General features: G+C 35.6%; 2 protein-coding genes across 8 annotated transcripts in view; both read right to left on the bottom strand.

Annotated features, from left to right (window-relative positions):
- Nucleotides 1-200: 200 nt before the first annotated feature.
- Nucleotides 201-10930, bottom strand: rab18a (RAB18A, member RAS oncogene family). 3 transcript variants are annotated; one of them, XM_067368970.1, is made up of 8 exons: nucleotides 10750-10930; nucleotides 10336-10391; nucleotides 8619-8680; nucleotides 8160-8232; nucleotides 7809-7927; nucleotides 7448-7514; nucleotides 3630-3830; nucleotides 201-1876 (listed from the first exon to the last, which is right to left on the bottom strand). In XM_067368970.1, exons 1-7 carry the CDS (start codon nucleotides 10815-10817, stop codon nucleotides 3658-3660), a joined length of 618 nt encoding a protein of 205 aa, XP_067225071.1. In that variant the 5' UTR covers nucleotides 10818-10930; the 3' UTR covers nucleotides 201-1876; nucleotides 3630-3657. The 3 variants fall into 3 exon arrangements, with proteins under 3 accessions (XP_067225071.1, XP_067225070.1, XP_067225072.1); XM_067368969.1 differs by lacking the exon at nucleotides 201-1876 and having other exon boundaries at nucleotides 1920-3830; XM_067368971.1 differs by lacking the exons at nucleotides 201-1876; nucleotides 3630-3830 and adding an exon at nucleotides 3843-4331.
- Nucleotides 10931-14718: 3788 nt separating this feature from the next.
- Nucleotides 14719-24175, bottom strand: part of afap1 (actin filament associated protein 1) — a 61919-nt gene continuing 52462 nt past the window's right edge. For all 5 annotated transcript variants that reach the window (XM_067369600.1, XM_067369602.1, XM_067369598.1 and 2 more), the window contains 8 exons: nucleotides 23581-23792; nucleotides 23208-23353; nucleotides 22106-22223; nucleotides 18922-19042; nucleotides 18260-18424; nucleotides 17509-17699; nucleotides 17214-17378; nucleotides 14719-17059 (listed from right to left, as the gene is read on the bottom strand). In XM_067369600.1, coding sequence (XP_067225701.1) covers nucleotides 17033-17059; nucleotides 17214-17378; nucleotides 17509-17699; nucleotides 18260-18424; nucleotides 18922-19042; nucleotides 22106-22223; nucleotides 23208-23353; nucleotides 23581-23792 — 1145 coding nt within the window. In that variant the 3' untranslated portion in view covers nucleotides 14719-17032. The remainder of the gene's footprint in view (nucleotides 17060-17213; nucleotides 17379-17508; nucleotides 17700-18259; nucleotides 18425-18921; nucleotides 19043-22105; nucleotides 22224-23207; nucleotides 23354-23580; nucleotides 23793-24175) is intronic.

The following is a 24175-nucleotide window of genomic DNA, read 5'->3' on the forward strand; positions in this document are numbered from 1 at the left end:
CATTTTTTCTTACATAAATGCACTGCTTCGCTTCAGAAAGCTTTGGAGCATCAGAGTGATTATTAATATAACTCTGATTGTATACATCTGAAATCAGAAAGTCATATACACCTAGGATGGCTAGAGGGTGAGGTAATTTTCATTTTAAAGTGAACTAATTCTTCAAAAGTGAAATGATTTCTGTAAATCAAGTGGTCAAATGCTATGGGTCTCAGTTGATTTCATTGATTTCAGGATCATGACTAGTAACTGGTTTGTATGTGCAATTCCACAAACGTGGAAGACCTTCTGAACATTTATAAGCAGTAGACTTTTATAGAAAGGAATATTTAAAATATAACAAAAAAGTAGCATCAATGAATTATAAATAATTTATTGCCATTGTGAGAATAATATGTAATCATGTTATCCATAGTAAAGTAACTGATTACGAGTATTTTAAAATGTCGTAAAAACCAGATGACATGTAATCCGTTACTACCCAGCACTGATGATAATAATAATAATAAAAAAACAAAAACAATGCTTGATATTAACAAAGCACTAACAATATTTCTTGATAAGGAAAAATATAGAAAGAAAATGTTTGTCAATAATGTAGGGGATTGAACTGCTTAAGCTGCATGAACTGAGGCAGAACAGTGTAAAAAAAAAAAAAAGGAAGCACTTTGTTAGCGAGTTAACCCAACACATGTAATATGAGAATAATTACATATTAACACATAAACATAACACAAACTTAATATTGCAACTTGCAATTATGCCATGAACTGTTATTTTCACAAACAAAATTTAGAAGCACTTTTAGTCAGACTAAAACGGACTAAATTGAATATGACGATGAAATATTGACTAAATTGAAGGGATATTTTGTCAAAACAAAAAAAGTATGATGAAAACAAGAAAAATGAAAACTGACGCCAGTCATTTACAAAGATCTACAGCTCCCCAACTCCTTATTACTATGTTATGCATTTAGATAAAATTAATAGTCTGGGAAAGCTCTGGGAAATCCTTTCCATGAAATTCCACAGATTTTTTCCTAAAATAAGGGCAGATAATGCATAATAATAATAATAATTATAATAATAAAAACTTAAATAACCTGACTCCACTGTTGAGGCAGCCAGAAAGAAATGCAATGTTAAAACCTCAACACAGGGGCCTGAGATTCCAAACCAAAGTCAATTTATACGCTTAACCTGAAAAGACCAAAATGGATGGTCACCCACAAGTTAAATTTTGGACACTGATACCTACAACACTGGTCCAAACCAGGCTTTTTAACTACCCTAACCATCAGCATAATTAGGCCTCAGTATTATATTATGCAATTATAATATTGTGCCTGGAATATCCTTTCCTGATCCAAGAGAAAGGTAAAACTGGCAGGTGGATACATTTAGTGAAGACTCTAGAGGAAATATAGCATACTGAATTACAGGACTATAGCATGGACAGCCAGTCGTATAAGAACAATATGCATATACCACAAAACGCCTTTTATGTATGACCGACAAATGCTTTCTTAAAAAAAAAAAGAAGTTGTATTTAATCCAAGAAGATTTTTTAGCTATGCCTTCATTTGTCAACTAGGAATTACGCACCTCTTAGTCAAACGGCTCTGAAGACATCCACGGTGAAAACCCTGTAATCACTATGGTTACCGGACCTGCCTCTCTGTCCAAATACAATAATTTGGATTCATCTCATCGGACGGGTGCGGGAAACCATATGAAGATGCCGTTTGAACATGTGAATAAGCAAACACTTCAGTCACTACAGTGTTCACGCAGAAATGTAACGGGAAACGGTGAAATCTCAAAGGCCTGGAGATACATTCCTGTGGTGGGTCATATTTAACAAGAACTCACTGCTGGAAAAAGTATGAAAGAAAGTGAAAGAGAGAGAGAGAGAGAGAGAAAAAAAGAGTATTCAAAGACAAAATATTGTCACTTCAAGCTCAGCATTATAGTAAGGAGAGTCAAACATGAACATTATACAATGTATTTATGAGCATTATTAGCAAATATTTACATACAGCAATTAATGTGCAATAACAGTATGCAATATTGCGTAAATGCATTCTTGTTTTATAGTTTTTGGAATTAGTGCGGAATAGCAATAACTTACATACAAATATCTATAAAACAGAAACGTGATTATTTAAAGAATTCAAAATTAAAGTCCTCAAACCAATGGAGATTAACTCAGATGATATGATTTTGATATGTAGTGAATGGTTAAAAAATACACAATTAACTGTAACTGACCTAAAAATGCACAGAAGACATCATTGCATGCAACTGGAAACTACATAATACATACACAAATCTTCTAATAATCTGCGTTTTCAAAACAAGTGAAAAGGAATGAATAAATGCTCAAAATGAGAAATTCTCTGTGAGTGTACATACAAGTCCAGCGTTTCCTTCCACATGTGCCACACACTTTCTGAAACTGAGGACTTTACCACCCAGCTTTTAAGCAATGAATACAAGACTAGACATCTGGGACCCCCTGGATGTTTCTCTAAAACAAACAGAACAGACTAAATAGTCCAGATCGAATAGTCCAGATTAAACCAGGAGAATGGAAATATTCATTTGGCATCGCTATTAAGTGTCATACATTTTTTGGGGGAACATTTATTATTTCTAAATTTGTTCTTTTGTTCCATTTCTGTGTGTGTAAAAACCCGCCATCTATAGTCACACCCTAATGACTCACTCAAAGGATTTTTAAAAATTTTTTCCTTTCTCTGAGATGGACAGACATGTCAGGACAGTAAGTGTTACACTGTCCATGAGCCCATGCAGGCGAACAGAAAGAAATGAACCTTTTCCATCGATTCTTCTCTATTCTAGTTATTTTTTACCCTCTTTTTATGTGTAAAACAGTGATTCATTGTGCCAATCTGTTTGATTTATAAACCCTTCAAAAACATGTTTTTAAGTGGGCGGTCCAAGTCAATAAAAAGTAGTAAAACACAGATCCAAAACCATGGTAGCTCTATTATTCTGTAGAGACTGAGGGATGTGGAGAAACCGAGACAGAACTGATAGAACTGAATTGAAGACAGATAAATTGTGACTGACAGTATAGGAAAAAGTGGAATCCAAAGATGGACAGATAAAGACAGAACTGTGTTCCGCACGTTGCAGACATCAAGCGAGGGCATGATGATGGAAATCTGTGTTCTACTGAGGTCTCATTCCAGCAGTTTGAAAGGTCGAGTTAGACTGATGAGTGTTTACCTCTCACTAAATAAGAAACACAGGCACTGGGACAAAACAAAGTAAAACATTACGAGAAATATACTAACCAAAAAGCAAACTGATCTGAGGTATAATGGAGTAATCAAGCTTTTTTTTATCCCCCTCCTGAATACAAACGATGAGCATGCCATCAATAGAGTTCTTTAAATTAATTTCATCCCTAAAAAAAAAAAAAAAAAAAGGCCAAAGGTATGTGTCCTCCTTGTATGTGTCAGCTCTGTTAAATGATCAATGCTTTAAGCATGTGATATGACTGTGCTCTTATGGCAGCTTTGCTTGTGTACTTGCATAGGTACATATACCAGAGAGGTGTATGTATCCTGTGTAGGTGTATGAATTAACTAATCTAACCTGCACTGTTTAAACACCAGTTTGTGTGTTAGAGAAGTGAGCAATATGCCCCACAGCCTCCTTGACCAGTTTGAGAGAGTTCAGACAGGGCAACTCCTCTTGTCTTGTGCACGCTCTCCCACAAGCCAGGAGTCTGCAGGATTTTCTCCACCAGCTCCTCAAATGCACATTGAACACCATCCCTCGTCTTAGCACTAGCCTCTGCATGGGAGAGAGACAGAGAGAGAAAGAAAGAAAGAGAGAGAGAGAGAGAGACAAGTGTACAAACATATCACCTGGAGAAATCTATGACATGTGACCAATCACTAGGGAGCCACAGGAAAATGATATCATGATAATGCTCAACAGTTGATATCACTTCCGACTATCCTGAGTTGTGACCTCAAAGGCACCAGCAGACATATAAATCCATAAAGTCTCTTATGCTCACCAAGGCTGCATTTATTTGATCAAAATAAAAGAAAACAGTAGTAATGTTAAATAATAACATGTAAATTAATAGGGGTGTAACGACACACAAACTGATGGTTTGGTTCGGTACAGCAGGGGGAGAAAACTAAACAAAATTGCTATTTTTATTTAGACAGTTTACTGAACAAATTGTGTCACATTTGTCAAATTGTGTATAAATTAATTCATTTATAATTAAAAGTTTCTTAAGGATATAAAAACTACAAACCTGATTCCAAAAAAGTTGGGACACTGTACAAATTGTGAATAAAAAAAGAATGCAATCATTTACAAATCTCATAAATGCTTTTTATTCACAATAGAATATAGATAACATAGCAAATGTTGAAAGTGAGACATTTTAAATGTCATGCTAAATATTGGCTCATTTTGGATTTCATAAGAGCTACACATTCAAAAAAGTTGGGATAGGTAGCAATAAAAGTTAAATGTACATATAAGGAACAGCTGGAGGACCAATTTGCAACTTATTAGGTCAAGATGGGCAGAGGATCATCAATTCCCCCAATGCTGTGGCGAAATAGTGGAGCAATATCAGAAAGGAGTTTCTCAGAGAAAAACTGCAAAGAGTTTGAAGTTATCATCATCTACAGTGCATAATATCATCCAAAGATTCAGAGAATCTGGAACAATCTCTGTGCGTAAGGGTCAAGGCCGCACTGCATCACATACAGGAATGCTACTGTAATGGAAATCACAACATGGGCTCAGGAATACTTCCAGAAAACATTGTCGGTGAACACAATCCACTGTGCCATTTGCCGTTGCCGGCTAAAAATCTATAGGTCAAAAAAGAAGCCATTTCTAAACGTGATCCAGAAGCGCAGGCGTTTTCTCTGGGCCAAGGCTCATTTAAAATGGACTGTGGCAAAGTGGAAAACTGTTCTGTGGTCAGACCAATCAAAATTTGAAGTTCTTTTTAGAAAACTGGGACACCATGTCATCTGGACTAAAGAGGACAAGTTGTTATCAGCACTCAGTTCAGAAGCCTGCATCTCTGATGGTATGGGGTTGCATGAGTGCGTGTGGCATGGGCAGCTTACACATCTGGAAAGGCACCATCAATGCTGAAAGGTATATCCAAGTTCTAGAACAACATATGCTCCCATCCAGACATCATCTCTTTCAGGGAAGACCTTGCATTTTCCAACATGACAATGCCAGACCACATACTGCATCAATTACAACATCATGGCTGCGTAGAAGAAGGATCCTGGTACTGAAATGGCCAGCCTGCAGTCCAGATCTTTCACCCATAGAAAACATTTGGCGCATCATAAAGAGGAAGATGTGACAAAGAAGACCTAAGACAGTTGAGCAACTAGAAGCCTGTATTAGACAAGAATGGAACAACATTCCTATTCCTAAACTTGAGCAACTTGTCTCCTCAGTCCCCAGACGTCTGCAGACTGTTATAAAAAGAAGAGGGGATGCCACACAGTGGTAAACATGGCCTTGTCCCAACTTTTTTGAGATGTGTTGATGCCATGAAATTTAAAATCAACTTATTTTTCCCTTAAAATGATACATTTTCTCAGTTTAAACATTTGATATGTTGTATTCTGAAAAAAATATTGAAATTTGAAACTTCCACATCATTGCATTCTGTTTTTATTCACAACTTTTTTGGGAATTGGGCTTGTATCTCTGCTGATGCTGTAAACTACATAGGGAGCCCTTACATGCACATTCTCTGCAATCTGATTATAAAATCTGGTTATTAAATTATGTTTTTACTCCAATTCGTTGTTGAAATATAATCATTTGCACAGTGGCTGTCATACCTTGTTTTCATGACAGATTTATTTAAACATACATTAAATAATCTAAACATCACTAACAATTAAGTAAAATATAATGAATATATAGGCTAATATAAGGCATATATTAAGCACAAGTTCATTTTTCTGTAAATGCTACGTGACAGAGTTTACAAGCTGTTTTATTGATGTCTTTCTGCCGTTGAAACACTGTTTGAGCAATATAATATACATTTCACTAAGTTGTATTATATCTTTCAACATATCTTTAGATGTTCATTCATGTTTTTTCTGTAACTAGTATTAAAGAGGAAGAGATGATCACGTTCACTTGCGCCCCGCGATGTCGTTTGAAATGGGGCGCCTGTACAGGTCTGTCACACCACATAAAGAGCGTCAAAACGTCATTTTTTGTTTGAATTTCGTGATAAAATAGACAGAATTCGAAAGATGACACTTTGTTTCTTATCGAAAGTAACAAAATGTGGAGCTTATTGAGATTAATGGTGGTTAGGCTACACCGCTGTACTCATTGTGTTGATCCAATGTGCCAGGGCTAGGTTTTTCGGTTTGGTTTAAATATCGTTACACCCCTAATGACCGTTTTCCATTTCAATGTATTTTACAATTTAATTTATTGTAAAATGACAAAGATGAAGAATTTTCATTCTAAACTCATTTTAATATGCTAATTTGTTGGTGAAACATAACTGATTATTATCAATGTTGAAAACAGTTGTGCTGCCTAATATTTTTGTGAAAACTATGATACATTTTTTTCAGGATTCTTTAATGAATAAAAGTTCAAAAGAACAGCAATGTAAAAGTTTTTACTTTCACTTTTAATCAGTTGAATGTACCCTTGTTGAATAAGTGTTGATTACTTTTTTTTTTCTTTTTTTTAAATAATAATCTTACTGACTCCAAACTATTGGTATGGTGTTTAGAAGCATTTGGTTTTAAATATTAAAAGTCAGTAATAAGTAAAAAAGTAGAAGGGGATAGGAAACATTAAATTTGAAAAAAAAAAAACACTGGCCTCCAGCACATGGGCTGCAGCCATATTGTCCATCTGCAGATTTCATTTGGTGTGAGGGCTTCACGGCTAATTCAGACAGATTGCTGCTTACATACCCACTCATGAGGCGTGTCACATGACTTACAAACCAAACCCACAGTGCAGAAGAATGCAGGACGTCACCCACAAATACATATACAGGACTGTTACGATTACACAAGCTCAAATGAGAAATAAATCAGAACCATTGAAAAGTCTGACTTGAATTTACTGTCATAATAAATGAATGCTCAGCTTATACAAATATTCCATCTTTCAATTAAATAACATAATATTTGTGTTTAGCAAGTGTTTAAAAATAGTAACCTGTGTGTATTACATCCCTTGAATAAACTAGCTTACGTCAAAAGTCTGAATTTTCCATGTGTGAAGGTGATGAACCTTGAAATGAAATATGGGAATTGAAACCAAAGTAAAAGGGTATTCCTATTTAAACTAATATTTTAGTAAATGATGAGGGTTCAAGTAATTCATAACTGTATGAACTGAACATCCTGGTGACAACTCACCTATGAAAAGCATTGAATGTTTTCTAGCGAACTTCAGACCCTCGTCTCGCTCTAGCTCACGGTCTTCCTGCACAAAGAGAGAAAAATCAGTCACTTTTTTTCATTAGAGCTACAAATACAGGAAGATTTTTCCATGTCCAGTAATTAACAATCCAGAATAACTACTATTTTTCTGTAGACAGATATAGAGCAGTGTAGAAATGAAGCTGAAATAGCAAACAGAGGGCAGATCTGTCTATGTCAGGCTTTAGGGACTGGGTGCAGGCAGGTGTTTTAAAGACCAAAGGAAAATATATGACAATGAGTGGAAAGGCTGTGCTGGCTATAAAAAAACAACTACAATGCATAAAGTGCAACTTACCTTATCGATTTTGTTTCCCACAAGCATCTTAACAAGGTCATTTCTTGTACAGTATGTGTCCAGCTCATTCAACCAATTATCCAGTTTAGCAAAAGTCTCTCGCCTAGTGACATCATATACTAAAAAGACAATACAAAAACAACATTAAATAGATGTTAAGTAGACATTAGATTAATGCTTAAATCAGACAAATATAGTTCAGAACATTGGACACCATTCCAGTTTATCAGACTATAATTCTGCTGGTTACATAAAACATTTTGAATCAATCTAAAGCAGTATAACATTTCATGTTTTTTAAATAGTATAGCATTGGGAAAAAAAAAAAAAGTTTTGTTTGTACTTGCTTACCCAGAATGACACCCTGAGCTCCTCTGTAGTAACTGGGTGTTAAAGTTCGAAAACGTTCCTGACCTGCTGTGTCCTGTAAACGTTAAACAAAATCAGCCTTCAAGTGAAATGAGGTTTAAAAAAATGTGAACTATCAAGATATACATTTAAAAAATAAATAAATAAATAAAGAGTAGACTTCCTTTAGGGAATACAAGAAGGAACAATACTGCCATCTTGTGGTATGTTAGTAAAACACAGACAAGCATTTATACAAGCATTATACAGTAAAAACCCATTTCATCTGTCCCATACAGTAATGTCCAAACTAAGACATGTTTTCCCTTGAGAATAAATATGTAACACTAACTAACAATCAAAAAGAGTGGAGAAATAGTCAACCTACCCAAAACATAAATTGGTGCTCCTCCACACTCTAAATTTATAAGACAGAGAGATAAAACCTAGTTGACTCCTTACCCAGATTGCGAGCTTTGCTCTATTTCCATCCACAGCCAGGGTTTTCACCTTGAAATCAACACCTCAATGGAAAATAGGAAAATGAATTTAGTACACACTGATCATACTATTAACTATATATATTTTTATATTTTCATATTTATATTAGGGCTGTCAAATGATCGCAGTTAATTGCACACAAAATACAAGTTTGAGTTTGCATAATATATGTGCGAGTACTGTGTGTAAATAATATGTATATATAAATACAAACAAATCAGTGTATATATTTAAGAGAAATGTTATTTATGTACAAAATATTTTTATTTATATAATATAAATTATATAAAAATATAAATAAATACACATACTTGTAAATATTTCTCAAATATATACATGAATGTGAATATTATATAATTACACACAGTACATCCACATACATTAGGAAAACTCAAACTTTTATTTTGTATGCAATAAATCACGATGAATCGTTTGAAAGCCCTAATTTACATATATATTTTTAATATATATTTTCTTAAAGCTTCTAGACTGTATTTCCATATTTTTGAATATTTTATCTGTCCAAATTTTCTTAAAATTGACATATATATATATATATTATATATATATATATGTGTGTGTGTGTGTGTGTGTGTGTGTGTATGTATGTCTATTTTAAGAAAATTTGTACAGGTAAAATATTCAAAAATATATGTGGAAATACAGTCTAGATGCTTTATGAGGATTATGGTAAAACCATACATACAGTGAGGCGGATTTAATTTTTGATGGACCCAGATATTTGTCAGGCAACAAGCCCAGAGAGACTAAAGTTAGAAAGACCAGGATTTACAGCTGAATGGGGAATTGTGGGTTTATTACATATAGATAAAAAAGAAAATAGGATGACTCAACCACCTGTCTCATCACTCACCAAAGCCACATCGCTTACAAACATAAGTGATTTACATTCATAAAAGAAAAATGAAAGTATGTGTAAAGTTGACAGGGGAATAAATCTCTCAGCACTCTGTGAATGAAAGATCTGGAGGCATGAAATACTCCTGAATTTCAGCACAGCACTGACAGATTTACCAAAGGAAGCGAAAGAAGGAGATCTGGACTTGTTTGGTTTGGATTCAGGGGCTTTGAAAAGAAAATGGCAGTCACACCAACATACGTCAACCTAAATGTGTCAAAGTGATGGCCACGGCTTTGACAACCGATGAATTTCCACAACATATAAAGTAAGAACCAGTAGATTTTACACTAGTGAAAAGGATCTGACATGGATAAATATACTTTTCAATATTTAAAATGTCCCTTTTAGTTTTTTTGGAATTTCAACAATGCCAGCAAAGTAGTTTTTCAAGTAAGACCAGAACTAGAGCAGCAGACAGGGATACAGACAGGGATACAGACAGGGAAAACTGTTTTCATTACATTATAAAGACACACAAACTAAATTTAAAACCAAGTCTGTGATCTGTAAACAATTCATAACCCATATACAGAACTAGATGACAATCAAAGCACAGTAATCAATATATAATACTGTATTTTTAATATACTGAACTTTTTACATGTCAAATAATATCAGAAACTCACAACACAATGTGACTGTCTGTTTCTAGATATGAAGGATGAGAACACTACTGTGTTTAAACCTGTTTTTGTGTGTGCTGGGCCTATATCATCATGGCCTTTTTCATTGTCATATATGATTTTACACACTTACCAATTGTTGCACCAATTTCTGGATCAAATGTATCATCTGTAAATCTCAAAAGAAGACTGAAAGAGAAGATGGGAAAGTAAATAAGGTTTCCACCTTGGTAAAAAGCATTATAAAAGTGACTTTACTTTTTTTCTTAATAGAAAACAACCAGACATATAAGTTGCACACATATGCAGATACATGCTATATGTGGAATAGGAATTTGAGAGGAATAGATAAATTATTTGAATATTGACGAAAATTCAGTGCCTAAAGCTAGGTGAAGCTAGGTTTTAATAAGCTACAGATCTAGAGCTAGATGAGATGGTTTTAATAAGCAGTAACGTTACATGCTGTGTGTGAGTTGTTGTTGTTGCTGTTGTTGTTGTTTTAACCGCTGACATCTGTAAACTTTAAGGCTCTTAAGTCTCATACCTGGATTTGCCCACTCCGCTTTCTCCAATGATCAGTATTTTCAGAGTGGTCAAAATATCCTCATTCATCTTTACCGAGAAATGCCACTGTGTGCTAAAAATACTGTCGATGTTAATAAAATAATAAAATGGAAGGGGGAAACTATTATTCGGTGGCTAAACGTTTCTCTCTTCTTCGGTAAAATCTCTCGATGGTGGTAAACATTTGAGAAACACAGTTCTGCCCCCTAGCGGAGCTTTTTCCATTTATTGGCAGACGTTTAAAGTTTAATCGTTTAATTTACTAATTTCAAGATCTTGTACCTAACGCACAAATTGAAATCCTCCGATAAATATAAAATATTTTCTTTATTTTCAAAAACTACCATACCAGTGGTCCATTCCGATAGCAATAAATTGAGAAACCTGAATAATCTGCATTTGAACAATCAACCAGTGAGTGAGAAACATTAAGAGCACTAAAAATATACAATGGAGTAAAAATATGAGAGATGTTTATACTGAAATCGAACCAGGCAGATAAACACGTTAAATGTTCAAAATAATTGTTTAATCTGCGTCCACCTGAGGGCGCCAGTGTTCTGTGTGAATCACTCACTGAATTTAACTCTGAGCGTGGGATTTGTTAGTCAGAATTAAAGGAAACTTTCCATTTTCCTCATCTTTTTATATGACTCTGTGGTTAGATCGTTGTGAAATCCTGTTAATTGTGTATTAAGTCATTTGATCCAATATTTGTAGTGAATGCGCTGCTTTAAACACTTTTTTTATGTTTTAACAACAGGGAGGACAATGTCCTCTCACATTTTTGTCTTTTTCAGTTCTTTTTTTTTTTTTTTATCAATTTGCCTGTGTTAATGCAAACGGTATACATTTTGGCACAGGTATGTATTTTTATTGGAATTTTACTATTTCATCACCCCCCATTTCCATTAAAAAAATCAGTTTTGCACTAGGTACAAAAAATAGTTCCTCTCAGGACTTTAAGGATAATTGAAACCAATTAAAACTGCAGTTTTTAATCCAGGGGCCATTTAACTATAAAATGTTGCAATCTTTGTTAATAGGCTTTCATTCTGTTGGAAAGGCTTCAGAATATAAATTTGTACTATTTTTTGTCAGATCGTGCCATTTTCTCAGGTTTGGCCCATAAAGCAAATACTCGCTTTACTCCTGATTTCTGTTTATGCTTATTATATAGAGCCAACTGAATTAATTATTGCAGCTATAATTGTGTGGGTGTGATTGGTATGAATGTCAGAGTGTGGTTTTTTATGTGTGTTATAAAAAATTGTGTGTGTGCTTGTAATATTTGAGAGAGAAAAACTACTGCAAATCACAAACCACTGTGTGTATCAGTGGAGTTTTGCTGGCATCTAATGGGGAAAATTTGGTACTGCACCCAAACAAAATCTTAACTGAAAACAAATTTTTTGAGATATCAACCTCAAATTTGGAACACAACTTGTTTAGATTTATGGCATTGATTTTCTAGCAGTTTTAGAGTTCAACATGTTTCTATATATATATATATAGTGAAATGATGTTCATAAATAATTTTCATAAACTTAAACCTTTCATAAAACTTCATAATTTTCATAAACCTTACACTTTTTTTTTTTTTTTTTTTTTTTTACTTCAGCAATAATCTGCCAAGGGTCTTCTTTAAAATGAGACCAAACTTAAGAGTGTGCTCCCAAGCTTCAATTTTTTATGAGTTTTTTGACTATCTACTGTTTGCCTGACCTGACGAAGACCTCTTTGGTCGAAACGTTGTCTTTTTATTAAATTCTGAGAGCAGCAATGGCAGTGTGCAGTTCTTTTTTGGTTTATTTTTTTTTTGACATGGACATTTTTTTCCTCCATGGACAAAAGTTTTTTTTAATTGATGCACAAGGGTTAAACTAAATTTGCAGTCATGTTCTGAGAAAATATTTCTCACGAGAACAATAAATAACCAATGATGCGCACTTGAGTCTGATATTATGGCAGACACTGCTAAATTAGTTTGTTGGTAGAACGGTCCATTGGTCCAAAAGGTCTCCAGTAATGTATGACTGCGGCACGGATGTGTGCCGTTGATGTTGTGTGCAAGTAGACAGTATAGCCTAATGATAACTCCTTCTGACATCCTCCCAACATTATGCAAAATACCATTATTTAAAGGACAGAATTTGAAGGAAACAGTAAGATTTAAAAATGTTTTGTCAGTGACGTGTTGAGTCAGACAATTATTTACACTGAAAACAAATTAGGCCTATCTGTTTCCATTAAAGATATACTGCATACACATTCTAAAATATGTAAACCTTGTAGGCAAAATTCTATACATTTGACTTGTTTAAATCAATTAAAAATACAATTTAGACAGTGGAAAAGAATGAAAAAGAGTATTTAATATGGCTTTTTTGGATTATAGAATAGGATCCAAGAGAATGTAGTTCAACACTCTTATTTCTAAATCTAATATGATGTAATTTTTGCTTATTAGTATGGTTAAATTGGATCATTGAAGGTCAGCAGGAAAGACATTGGTTAAAATGAGATTAAATACATAATGGCCCAGTTTCACAGACAGGGCTGAGACTAAGACAGGATTAGGCCTTAGTTCAATTAGGGCATTTAAGTATCTTTTATAAACGTCCACTAGAGAAAAGAAAAAAACATTACTGGTGTGCATCTTGACACAAAACAATGGCACTGACAGACAGTATTTTAAGATATGCCAGTGCAAGTTGCTTTCAGTTAAAACAGCTCAAACATGCATTTTAGTCTAGGACTAGCTTAAAGGTGCTAAAGAGGATCTTTTCATCGACTGAGAATCCAAAGACTGTTAGGGAGTTTTTGAAATGAGCGCATGCGTAAGAACAACCCCCCTTCTTCACAGCTCCTATCGAGGGAACGCCTCCCAAAAATCGTGCACGAGTATTGGAACACGAGAGTTTACCACCGCCATTCGCTGTGTCGTGTTTGTGGATTCATTATGTCGGACTCACTGCATGTAACTCATAATCTGCAGTTGTTACTCCTGTCTCCTGACAAAAACATTGCATACGGCGCCTGTGTAGTGTGGAAAGTTACTGGAGCGCGCAGCCGCGCTCGTCTCTCACAAGGAACGTCACGGCAGTGATTGACAAGCCAGAGGGCCAATCGTTTACACGATGATCACGTAAACGATTGGCTGATGTTTTTAAGGCCCTACCTCGTGCACAGATGATGTATATTAATATTATTCCTTTCAGTGCACCTAATAAATAGTCTTTTATCAGTTAGTAAAGACAGTTTCAAGTAACATTGCAAAAATGTATAAAAAACATCCTCTTTAGCACCTTTACGACTTGTTTGTGAAACCGGGGGAAGGTATATTTGTGTAATTTAAATTTTTTTAAAAATTCAGTTTTTATTCATTTTGAAGAAGACTGAATGTTTTCGTGCAAGTAGGATGAGTAAATGTATGTTCATATTTAGTCTAGAAGTACAATAACCTTCATGTTTACACAGCACTCACAACACCTCTGCACTTCTCTCAACATGGCAACAGGAGAGCTGTCAGTCAATACATGTGAAAAAGTAACTTGCATTACTTTACTAATTACTTGAAAAAAGTAATCTGATTTCGTAACTCAAGTTACTTGTAATGCGTCACCCCCAACACTGGACATGGCTGAGTAAAGTTAGGCGTTGTAAGACCCATATATGGTTATTTCGGGGAGGAAACCGCTGACTGGGATTTTGAATTATGCGCAGGTTTTGACGTACGCATGGTTTTATAAATCTAAAAAATTTTAGGATGAAATCTACTGAAAGTTTTATACACAATGCCCCAGGTCAGACTGTAAATAATTACGGTTTCATAAAAATCCATAAAAATGTTGCCAGCTGTGGTCTATCGTGGCATTTACAGTGAATAATACACACACTGGTACATACTGTAGTCATACACACAAGCACATTTTTAAAAGCAGTTTAATTATTTCTATGTACAGTCTTTTTGTTGTCAAGTTGACAACAGTCATCAGCAAAATAAAACTGAGTAATACATAAGGTGCAAAACAAACAATCGAGTCTTTGCTCCCTCCCTCAAAGCAAAATGACATTTAAAGCAAAATTGTTCACATTCCACATTCCTTTATTTCTGCAAAGTGAGGCTGAAAGCTGACTCAACCTAAAGGGTTTATTTTACAGTTTTACTGAGTCAAATCAGTAAATCACTCTGACCAAAGAATAAGCAGTTGTGCAGAAAGACTGAAGCATCTCATCTACTTTGGTGAGCCGGAGACAACGAGAACTCCCAAGAGTTTCTCCTTTATGAATATACTGATACCAAGGTTTCATCCAGTGCTGACTTTTACAAAATGACTGGACAAAGAAAAGCTCTAAAGATCTAATGGCCCAAGTAGAAAAAAAGTAGAATTATATTTACACAGGACCCTGCGTGTAGTGTAGCTTGAAGATGTGTAGCCTCAAATCAAAAGCTGAACTTTACTGCACAATAAACAAACAGTTATAAATGTGCCTTAAACATTAATATCTAAATGAAGCACCTAGACTCCAGGATCTGACTGAATTAGGAGGAGTTAACGGTTTAAGTATTGCTTAAAAGCACCATTTTCAGTATGTCAGGTGGCTGCACTTAAGAGTGGTCAAAACAAAGCAGGATGCAACAGTTTTAACTCTTCTGCCAAAAACATACTTTTGTTCAAACAAACATTTGGTTTTTGGAAGCAAACAGATTACTTACAAGCTCTTACACCTGCACAAGCACAGATAACAACTGCAAACTATAATGAAACTTCACATATGCACGCTTCTTTGTGTTAGCATACAGTGCATGTATAACTGTCAGTGTATGACGCATTGCAGTTTCAGTGCAGTGGATGGGGAAGAGCTGTACTCTCAGACCCAGTTTCCAGAGCAGTCAGCCAACAGAGGACCACACCCTGGCCTGAGCTGCCCTGTTCCCCATGGGCTGCAGTTAACATAGCCAAAAGTTTGGCCAGACCACTGGATTGAAAATAATGGGCCAGACACCGAGAAGGAGGAGACGACGCTGGTAAAATACTTTCATACAGATTACACTTTTTCTGTAAAGAACAAGCTTTGAATGATCACGTTCTGTAATTTACATTTATCTTAAGACATACATCCTGAAGCTGCTCTCTACAACTAGTGTGAAGCCAAATAAAAGGCATTACTAAACATCAACAGACAAACACAGAAAGGCTTATATTTACTTAAACATTTACAAATAAATACTTGGAGATCTTGTCTTCCATTAACGGCTTCTTGTTGAAGAAAGAAACAGACTTTAATAGACTTTTAAGTGATTACCAACTGAGACCAGTGAGCTTTGCGTGCGTAATATTTAGATTGTGAGTTAAGGACCATAATAACTAAAAAGATGTTCTGCATTTGTGATGTTATCAAAAAAAATACTGTTACACCCTCTTATGCTCACCACACTGGAAAAAACTATTTTCATGATTTGTTATTACAATATTTTTTCTTTTGTCAAATCAACTTAATTAATGTGGATCAGATAACATAATATTTTGAGTTTCTGTTGATTAAACCAATCGCCTTCATTGTATTAACTTAAGTTAAACATTTAAGTTAAACCAACAATTCTTTTTCTTTTTTTTTACAGTGCAGGGCTGCAATTATTTGATTTAAAATACAGTAAAAACAGTAATAATGTGAAATGTTATTACAATTTAAAACAACTGTTTGATATATTTTAAATTGTAATTTATTCCAGTGAAAATTCAGCTTTTTATTTTTATCAAACTTGAAAACAGTAGTACTGCTTAATGATTTTGTGGAAAACATGATGCGTTTGTATTTTCAGGATTCTTTGATGAACAGAAATGTCAAAAAAAAAAAACTTTTGTAACATTATAAATGTCTTTACTGTCACTTTTGATCAATTAAATGCATCCTTACTGAAAATTTCTTTAAAAACATCTTATTAACTGCCAAATTTTGAAAATTAGTGTATATGTATTATGGTTTACTACTAAAATCTGGCATTGTGCCATTGCCGTAGGCCCCTTTATGTGTTTTTCCTATTAAAACAATAAATGTAAATGAATAGCTCTAGTCAGGTCCAATGATAGTGCTATAATTAGAAAACAGCACTGGGCACCAGACTCAGTCAAGGTCTTCCAGAATTCATTCTGGAAAATAGTGTCTATGGTTCAGTCAATTCAATTTCAACATCACTCATATATGGACAAAATTAAATAAATAGATACAATGAAAGTGAAAAGTTGGTGGAAAAGAACTTATGTGCCAGATTTCATCTCCCATTCCTGCAAAAAAGAGAAAGAAAACAGATTGAGTGCATAGGGGAAAATATATGCAATGTAAACATCTAAAAACAAATGCAATTGGCTTTTACATGCGGACGACACATTACCTGCTATTATTACCTATGTAATGTATAAAATAATTGTGGTCACTGACCTTGGCTTTCCTGAGGACGTGTCCTCGCACGGGTGAGGCTTTCTGTTGTGTCTGGCGGCGCAGCAGAGACGCGCTGTTGACTGGCAGAGAGCAGGTCTCAGTGTCACTGGTGTCACAGCTGGAGATGGGCGAGTTGTCCACCGTTCGCCTCATTAACACTGGAGACTAAAGACAGACAAGAAATTTTGATACTTGCTTTTCTTTATCACCAAGAACTGAAAGTGACACAAACCTACAGTTAGTATTACATCATGTCTATATACTGAGACAAGTAATTGTTGCTGTTTTTCCAGACCTGTGGGCTGGAGCTGCCAGTTTTGGGTTCAATGGTCAGGCCCAGGGTGACGCCTCCATTCAGGGCTTTCTTCAGACTCTCCTTCACCTCTGTCAGTTCCAGCTCCAGATTGACTCGCTCCTCCTCTTTCAGTTTGCATTCATCCTCCACTTTCTTAAGTCTCTCTGTCAAAGTTGCCAGAGAACGCTTGCCTGGGTGGAATAAACAGCGGGTGAGGTTATAGATGTCATTTAAGAGACAACTTGCACTACCGCTTCATTTCATTTTCAAGACAGATCAGTATTCACTGTCCTGCTACTGAATTTAAAGTCATGTGGCAAATCAAATGTGGTACAACTTATGTGGAGAGACGTACAGGGGGAAAAATCATATCAGAAAGGACCCCTGCAAACATTATAAATGTCTTTACTGTCACTTTTGATCCTTTTAGGACTTGCTGAATAAAAGAATCTTACTGACACTAAACTTTTGAACAGTAGTGTATACAGAAAATATGTTTTTGCTTACGTTTCACTTGATTAAATCACAATTTTAGAGTATAAAACGCTTCTTGAAAATGGTATTTTTTTTTTTTTAATCATATGAATGTAACAAGAAATCAAAGAGCTCATTTGTCACTTTTTTTGACAGTGACTCATTTGTCACTTTTTAAAATAAACTTTTATAGTCCTTTTCATTACATCAGACACTCTTATTTGTCATTGACACTGCCAATCAAACTCAAATGCCATAGGCCCGCTGACATCCTTACCTGTGTTGTTCTCTATAGCAGTGCGGAGGTCCTTCCTGTCTTTTTTCAGCTGGGTCAGGCGGTTTCGAATTTCCTGCTTCCTCTTCATCAGCTCCTCCTCTTTTGCTTGGAGTTTCTTGGCATCTGCCTCCACTCTGTTTTTCCCGTACTTATACTGATCCACACCTGTGAAGGTTAATGATGCATTATAATCAAAGTAAACCATCAGAAAAGCTCTACATTTTAAACGTTTGGATTCAGACTTTTTAATCACATTAAAGGCCTCTGAGACCACAAACGCAGATTAAAAGGCAGGCAGAATACACAGTGTACCACATCCAAATATTTTCGAGTCCACGTAAATGGCCACTGGATGGTTACAATGTCTGTGACTTACTGACTGCCTGTCTGCAATGGAATTTGGGGTGATTGAGTTTACAAAAGAGCATGTCAACAGATCCACTGCTGTCTAACAGCACTGCAATTTCCACATACCGGCATTCTCCACAAATCTGTGTGGCTTCTTTTTCCTTGAAAGAAATTAGTGGTGTAATAGCTAGGATAATGGATGCAGACTTAATGTCTGCTTAGTTTAGTTTCAGCCGAATGTCCACTTATAAAAAAGGAAGGGCTCATTTTGAGATTATCTATCAGATGTGCTCTCATGTGTTAAAATCTCTTACTAGAGTTGTTGCGTTTCACTGGCAGAGTGCTGCTAATTCCATTGGCCTTTTTGGGCTGATTCTTGTCCAACTTCTGCTTTGCAGCGAACCCATTGGTGGTCAGGCCTTTCTTTCCTTTCAGCTGATTGGAAGAAAGAAACATATGTGAGCTTTTGAACACACACACACAAAAATTAAGCTGATATGTGGGTTACTAACAAACTGTTATATAAGAACTCTGATTTCGCAGTTAGCACCTGTTACATTTTAAGTGTGTAAATTGTGATCAAGTTCTAAGATTACTCCTTCATACAAATACTTTCACAAAGGTTTCTTCTGCAAACCACATCTATTGAACCACACATGTTGCTAGAGGGGGCATTTTATTTTAGTTATACTATAGCTGGCAGAAACACTTTTTTCTATCCCTGTCCTATAAAATTTTACCTAGAGCAAACCCAGTAAGGCCTCAGTAAATCCATTCAAGGCCATAGCCACAGACATGGATATTATAGAGATCAAAAGTAGTCATTTCTGGAGCTGGGTGGTCCATAATGCATGCACTATGCAGCATGCACTGTTTATTTCCATTATATGTTTGTTAAAGGGTTAGTTCACCCAAAAATGAAAATTCTGACCCTAATGTCGTTCCACACCCGTAAGACCTTCGTTAATCTTCGGAACACAAATCTCTCAAGATCCATAAAGGTCCTCTCTCAAGATCCATTAATGTACTAAAAGCATATTTAAATCAGTTCATGTGAGTACAGTGGTTCAATATTAATATTATAAAGCAACAAGAATATTTTTGGTGCGCCAAAAAAACAAAATAACTACTTATTTAGTGATGGCCGATTTCAAAACACTGGAAGCACTGGAAACTTCAGGAAGCATCGGAGCACAATTAATCAGTGTATCGAGACATGATTCACATCGCATGTCAAACTGAAATCACGTGACTTTGGCGCTCCGAACAGCAGATTCGATACACTGATTCATTGTGCTTTTGAAATATCGGCCATCACTTTAAAGGTCGTTATTTTGGGGTTTTTTTGGCACACCAAAAATATTCACGTCGCTTTATAATATTAATATTGAAACACTGTAGTCACATGAACTGATTTAAATATGTTTTAGTACCTTTATGGATCTTGAGAGAGGAAATGTCATTGCTCCCTATGCAGGCCTCACTGAGCCATCGGATTTCAACAAAAATATCTCAATTTGTGTTCTGAAGATTAAGAAAGGTCTTACGGGTGTGGAACGGCATGAGGGTGAGTAATTAATGACAGAATTTTCATTTTTGGGTGAACTAACTCTTTAATAATATTAACTTTAAAATAGTAATGAGATAAAGATATCCACCGTTTAAAGTCAGCATGAAATCAAAATTGACCCTATTTACTTTGTTAGCGCATGTTATTACACAGAAAAAAAATAGTTTGTTTTGGTAATCTTTAATCAAAATCTGAAAATTTGCTTCTTCTCTGGAATGGCGTTCCCTTTCTGATGACGTCAGTTTGACGGTTTCAGTTCACCCCCAAAAAATGTGGGTTTTTTTTGTTTTGAAAATGGCCCATCACTAGATATTGTTGAAAGTCGTTATTTCGTTTTTTTTGGTGCACAAAAAGTATTGTCACTTTATAATATTAAGATAGAACCACTGAACTCACATGAAATGTTTCAAATATGTTTTTAGTACGTTTATGGACCTTGAGAGTTTCAATGGCTTTGCTTTCTATAGAGGCCTCACAGAGCCATCGGATTTCATCAACAATATCTTAATTTGTGTTCGGAAGAAGAACAAAGGTCTTACGGGTGTAGAACGACATGAGGGTGAGTAATAAATTACGTTATTTTCATTTTTGGGTGAACTAACCCTTTAACCACTACCTTCCAACCGCCAGTCTGCCACGAGCAAGAAATAAAGAAGATGTGCGCTAAAATAAAACCTGCCATCTGCTTAATATTCTGTCGTGCTAGGAAATACGACACAACACTGAAGTAAAGTCAGATGCAACTTCCGCTTCACGCAGACTGTAAGATAGACTGTAGGGCTCGCCATTAAAACTTGTGTCCTTAACGGGGCAAATGAATAAGAATTTTACTTGCCCAACCAACAAGTAGCCTGATTAAAACATCAATAACAAAAATAACTAGGGAAGCACCAAAACATCAGCCATCAAATATATTGAGGCAAGAATGATTCTGATTTTACTGACGGTAACAAGGTTGAACCAGTTGAGGCTTGCACTTGCTTCATTCTTGAATGTATCAGCCTCACACATTAAGATAGTATCTTGCCACTAACTATTGGTGGTTTTGTATTTTAAAGTATCATTGCATTTTTTCCAAATTTGCAGTGTAAATGTATTCATGCCACCTCTGAGCTTCATTAGACAGTGTGTAAATAAATCTAAATGCTGCTTCAAATGCAGCTTGTTTCCTCTGCAGTGGACAGATGGATTTTATTTATAGTGAATTTCTTTTTATTGGTAAAAGCCCTTCAGTGTCTTATTATTCTAATTGAATACATTGATCAAATTTAAGAATTTGACATGAAAGAATGAAAGATGAATCATACATTTAATACGGGTAGGAAAAACTGCTTCATAAAAGGTAAAAAAAAATCCTGAAAATCCATTTAAGGGAGCAAATATCACAAATATGCTGATTTAATTAAGAACTCATAGAACACTAATGAGAATATTACATTCACACACACACAAAAATCTTTTTCTTTTCTTTTTTTCGGATCAAGCAACATTTTGAATGAACAATTTACTTGTCCGAAAAGACAAGTGCATATAACAAGGCCTGGGTTAGTCACCTGGGTAGTGTTAGTATTAGCAGCTGAGGGAGAGGAGGAAGAAGACAGAGATTTGGTGGAGAGCGGTGTGTTGTAATGCCCTGTGGAAGATGACGGGCGGATAGATTTGGGAGAGTAGCGTGCTGCTAGTTTGGGGGAGGGCATGTTTTCATAAAGATCTGTATTCTCATAATGAGACTCTTCTTTCCAACGACGGTCCCCTGAAGCTGGGGTGGAGTAGTGCGCATCTGGTACCTTCCCGTATCGCAAGCGTGCAAGCAAGAGAAAAGTGATTAGAAGAGAGAAATTAGGGAGGGTCAGGAACGGAGAGGAGTTAGGCAGGATCAGAAATGAAGGTGAGAATTTAATGGATTTAAAGTTTGTGAAGTTGCATACCGATCCATTGATGCAGGGCACATCATCATAGTGCAGAGCGACCCCTGTGGGGCAGGCATAACCATTGACCGGGTTATCCAGGTACGGGTTTGGAGAAACTGCACGCTTACTGGTGAAACTGAGAACACATACATACATTCATTACTACATATACAAATGTCACAAAGAGAACTCCAACTCTAACTTTAAACAGTAGTGTTGGAGAAGATGCTTCAAAACTGTAGCTTGACATGCTATTCAAGTACTTCAAACTACAGTCAAGCTACTATACTAAAATGCATTAGCAAAATATTTTAAAATATACACTACCTTTAAAAGTTTGGTTACTAAGATTTTTTAATGTTTCTGAAAGGCTGCATTTACTTCAAATCAAAAATGCAGTAGAAACAGTAATATTGTGTAATATTATTATAATGTAAAACAACTGTTAATATATTTTAAAATGTAGTTTATTCCTGTTATGGCAAAGCTGAATTTTCAGCAGACATTACTGCTCAAAAAAGATTTCTTATTATCAACAGGTGTGCTGCTTAATATTTTTGTGGAAACTGTGATATGTTTTTAATGAATAGAAAGAAAAGAACAGCTCAGCATTTATTTGAAACAGAAAACTTCAGTAACATTATATATGTGTTTACTGACATTTTAATCAATTTAATGTGTCCTTGTTGAAAAGTCTAAGTCTTATTTTTCTAAAAAAAATAAATAAATAAAAATAAAATAAAAAATCTTAAACTTTACCAAACTAAACATTTCTATAAAAGAAAATTTATAAATTAATCACAGCAAAATTTCTCTAGGAGGAAATAAGAATAACATTTTTTTTTTTTAATGAACTTTTTTTTTTAATGATCATTTTTAATGAACATATCTTGAATCATCTCTCCAAAATGATTCAGACTTTCAAATGCTACATACTGTTTGAGAAAGAGAGTTTAAGAGAGCAAGTATATTAACTTAGCTCACTTGGCTGTAAAGCTATGTCTGCAATACAATGTGGCATTAAAAATAATAATGCTACACTGCTACATGTTGGAAAAAAGGTTACGAAAATGTCACTAGCATGCTAATAAAAATAGTTTTAGCAATACTGGCTTCTCACCAAAATGACTGCTTGGCCAGTTGAATTACATTAGCAGTGGTCTCTACGTCAATGTAATCGTAGTGCAGTGCAGCAGGATCTGTTGTGGAGCCCGTTTCGGCCAGCAAGACCCCCAACCACCTTCCCATACTCTCAGAGGATGAGGCCTGACGGGAAAAAAAGAGTTAGGGAAGACACAATTAATGAGTGTCAGTGGAATATGAGACAAATAAAGCACTAATCTAAGCAACCACTGCAAATCTACTCTACACATGATACAGTACTGACATCATTACGAGAGCCAGCCAACCTAACCATCCATCTAATCCCTGCCCTGAGGTCCTGTCTCAGACACATTAATTGCCCCGCAAGAGCTGAGGGATTTGGCCCGTACCTCCAGAACAGCCACCTCCTGTCCATTGCGCAGCAGACGGAAGGCGAAGGGATGTTTGGAGTCCAGCCCTGGAATGACCTCACACCCCCGCAGCGGCAGAGAGGCCATGTGTGTCTTCAGATCTGCCCGGTCTTTGTGCAGCAACAGCTGGTTGTCTTTTAGCTGGCACCAGCGCTCTCTCCAGCGGTTATTGGACAGCACGTTCAGATAGCCTGTTATTGAAGGATTGGGCCGATAGATTTATATGACAGCCAAAAGACACACAAGCAGTATGGAAAGTTGTTGATGACAGGGGTGTGTGTGTGGGTGTGTGTGTGTGTTGGGGTGGGGGTTTGGGGGGGAGATCAATATGTAAAAAATTGCAGAATTACTATTTTCATACGTTTTTTTACATAAATATTTTCGGGAAAAGGGATAAAAGGGAAAAGAATTTCGTTGGAAAAGAATTCTGTTACAATAACAATAAAGAAGTCTAAAGTGTAATAAATTCAACCAAATCTGAAATCAGTTCAACCAAATCTCAGAACAAACAATGAATATACACTACTTTTTCAAAATGAAACCATCTACAGATGGAAGAAAGTTCAAATGTCTC

This window comes from Chanodichthys erythropterus, chromosome 19 (assembly GCF_024489055.1).
Source record: "Chanodichthys erythropterus isolate Z2021 chromosome 19, ASM2448905v1, whole genome shotgun sequence".
Classification (NCBI taxonomy): Eukaryota; Metazoa; Chordata; class Actinopteri; order Cypriniformes; family Xenocyprididae; genus Chanodichthys; species Chanodichthys erythropterus.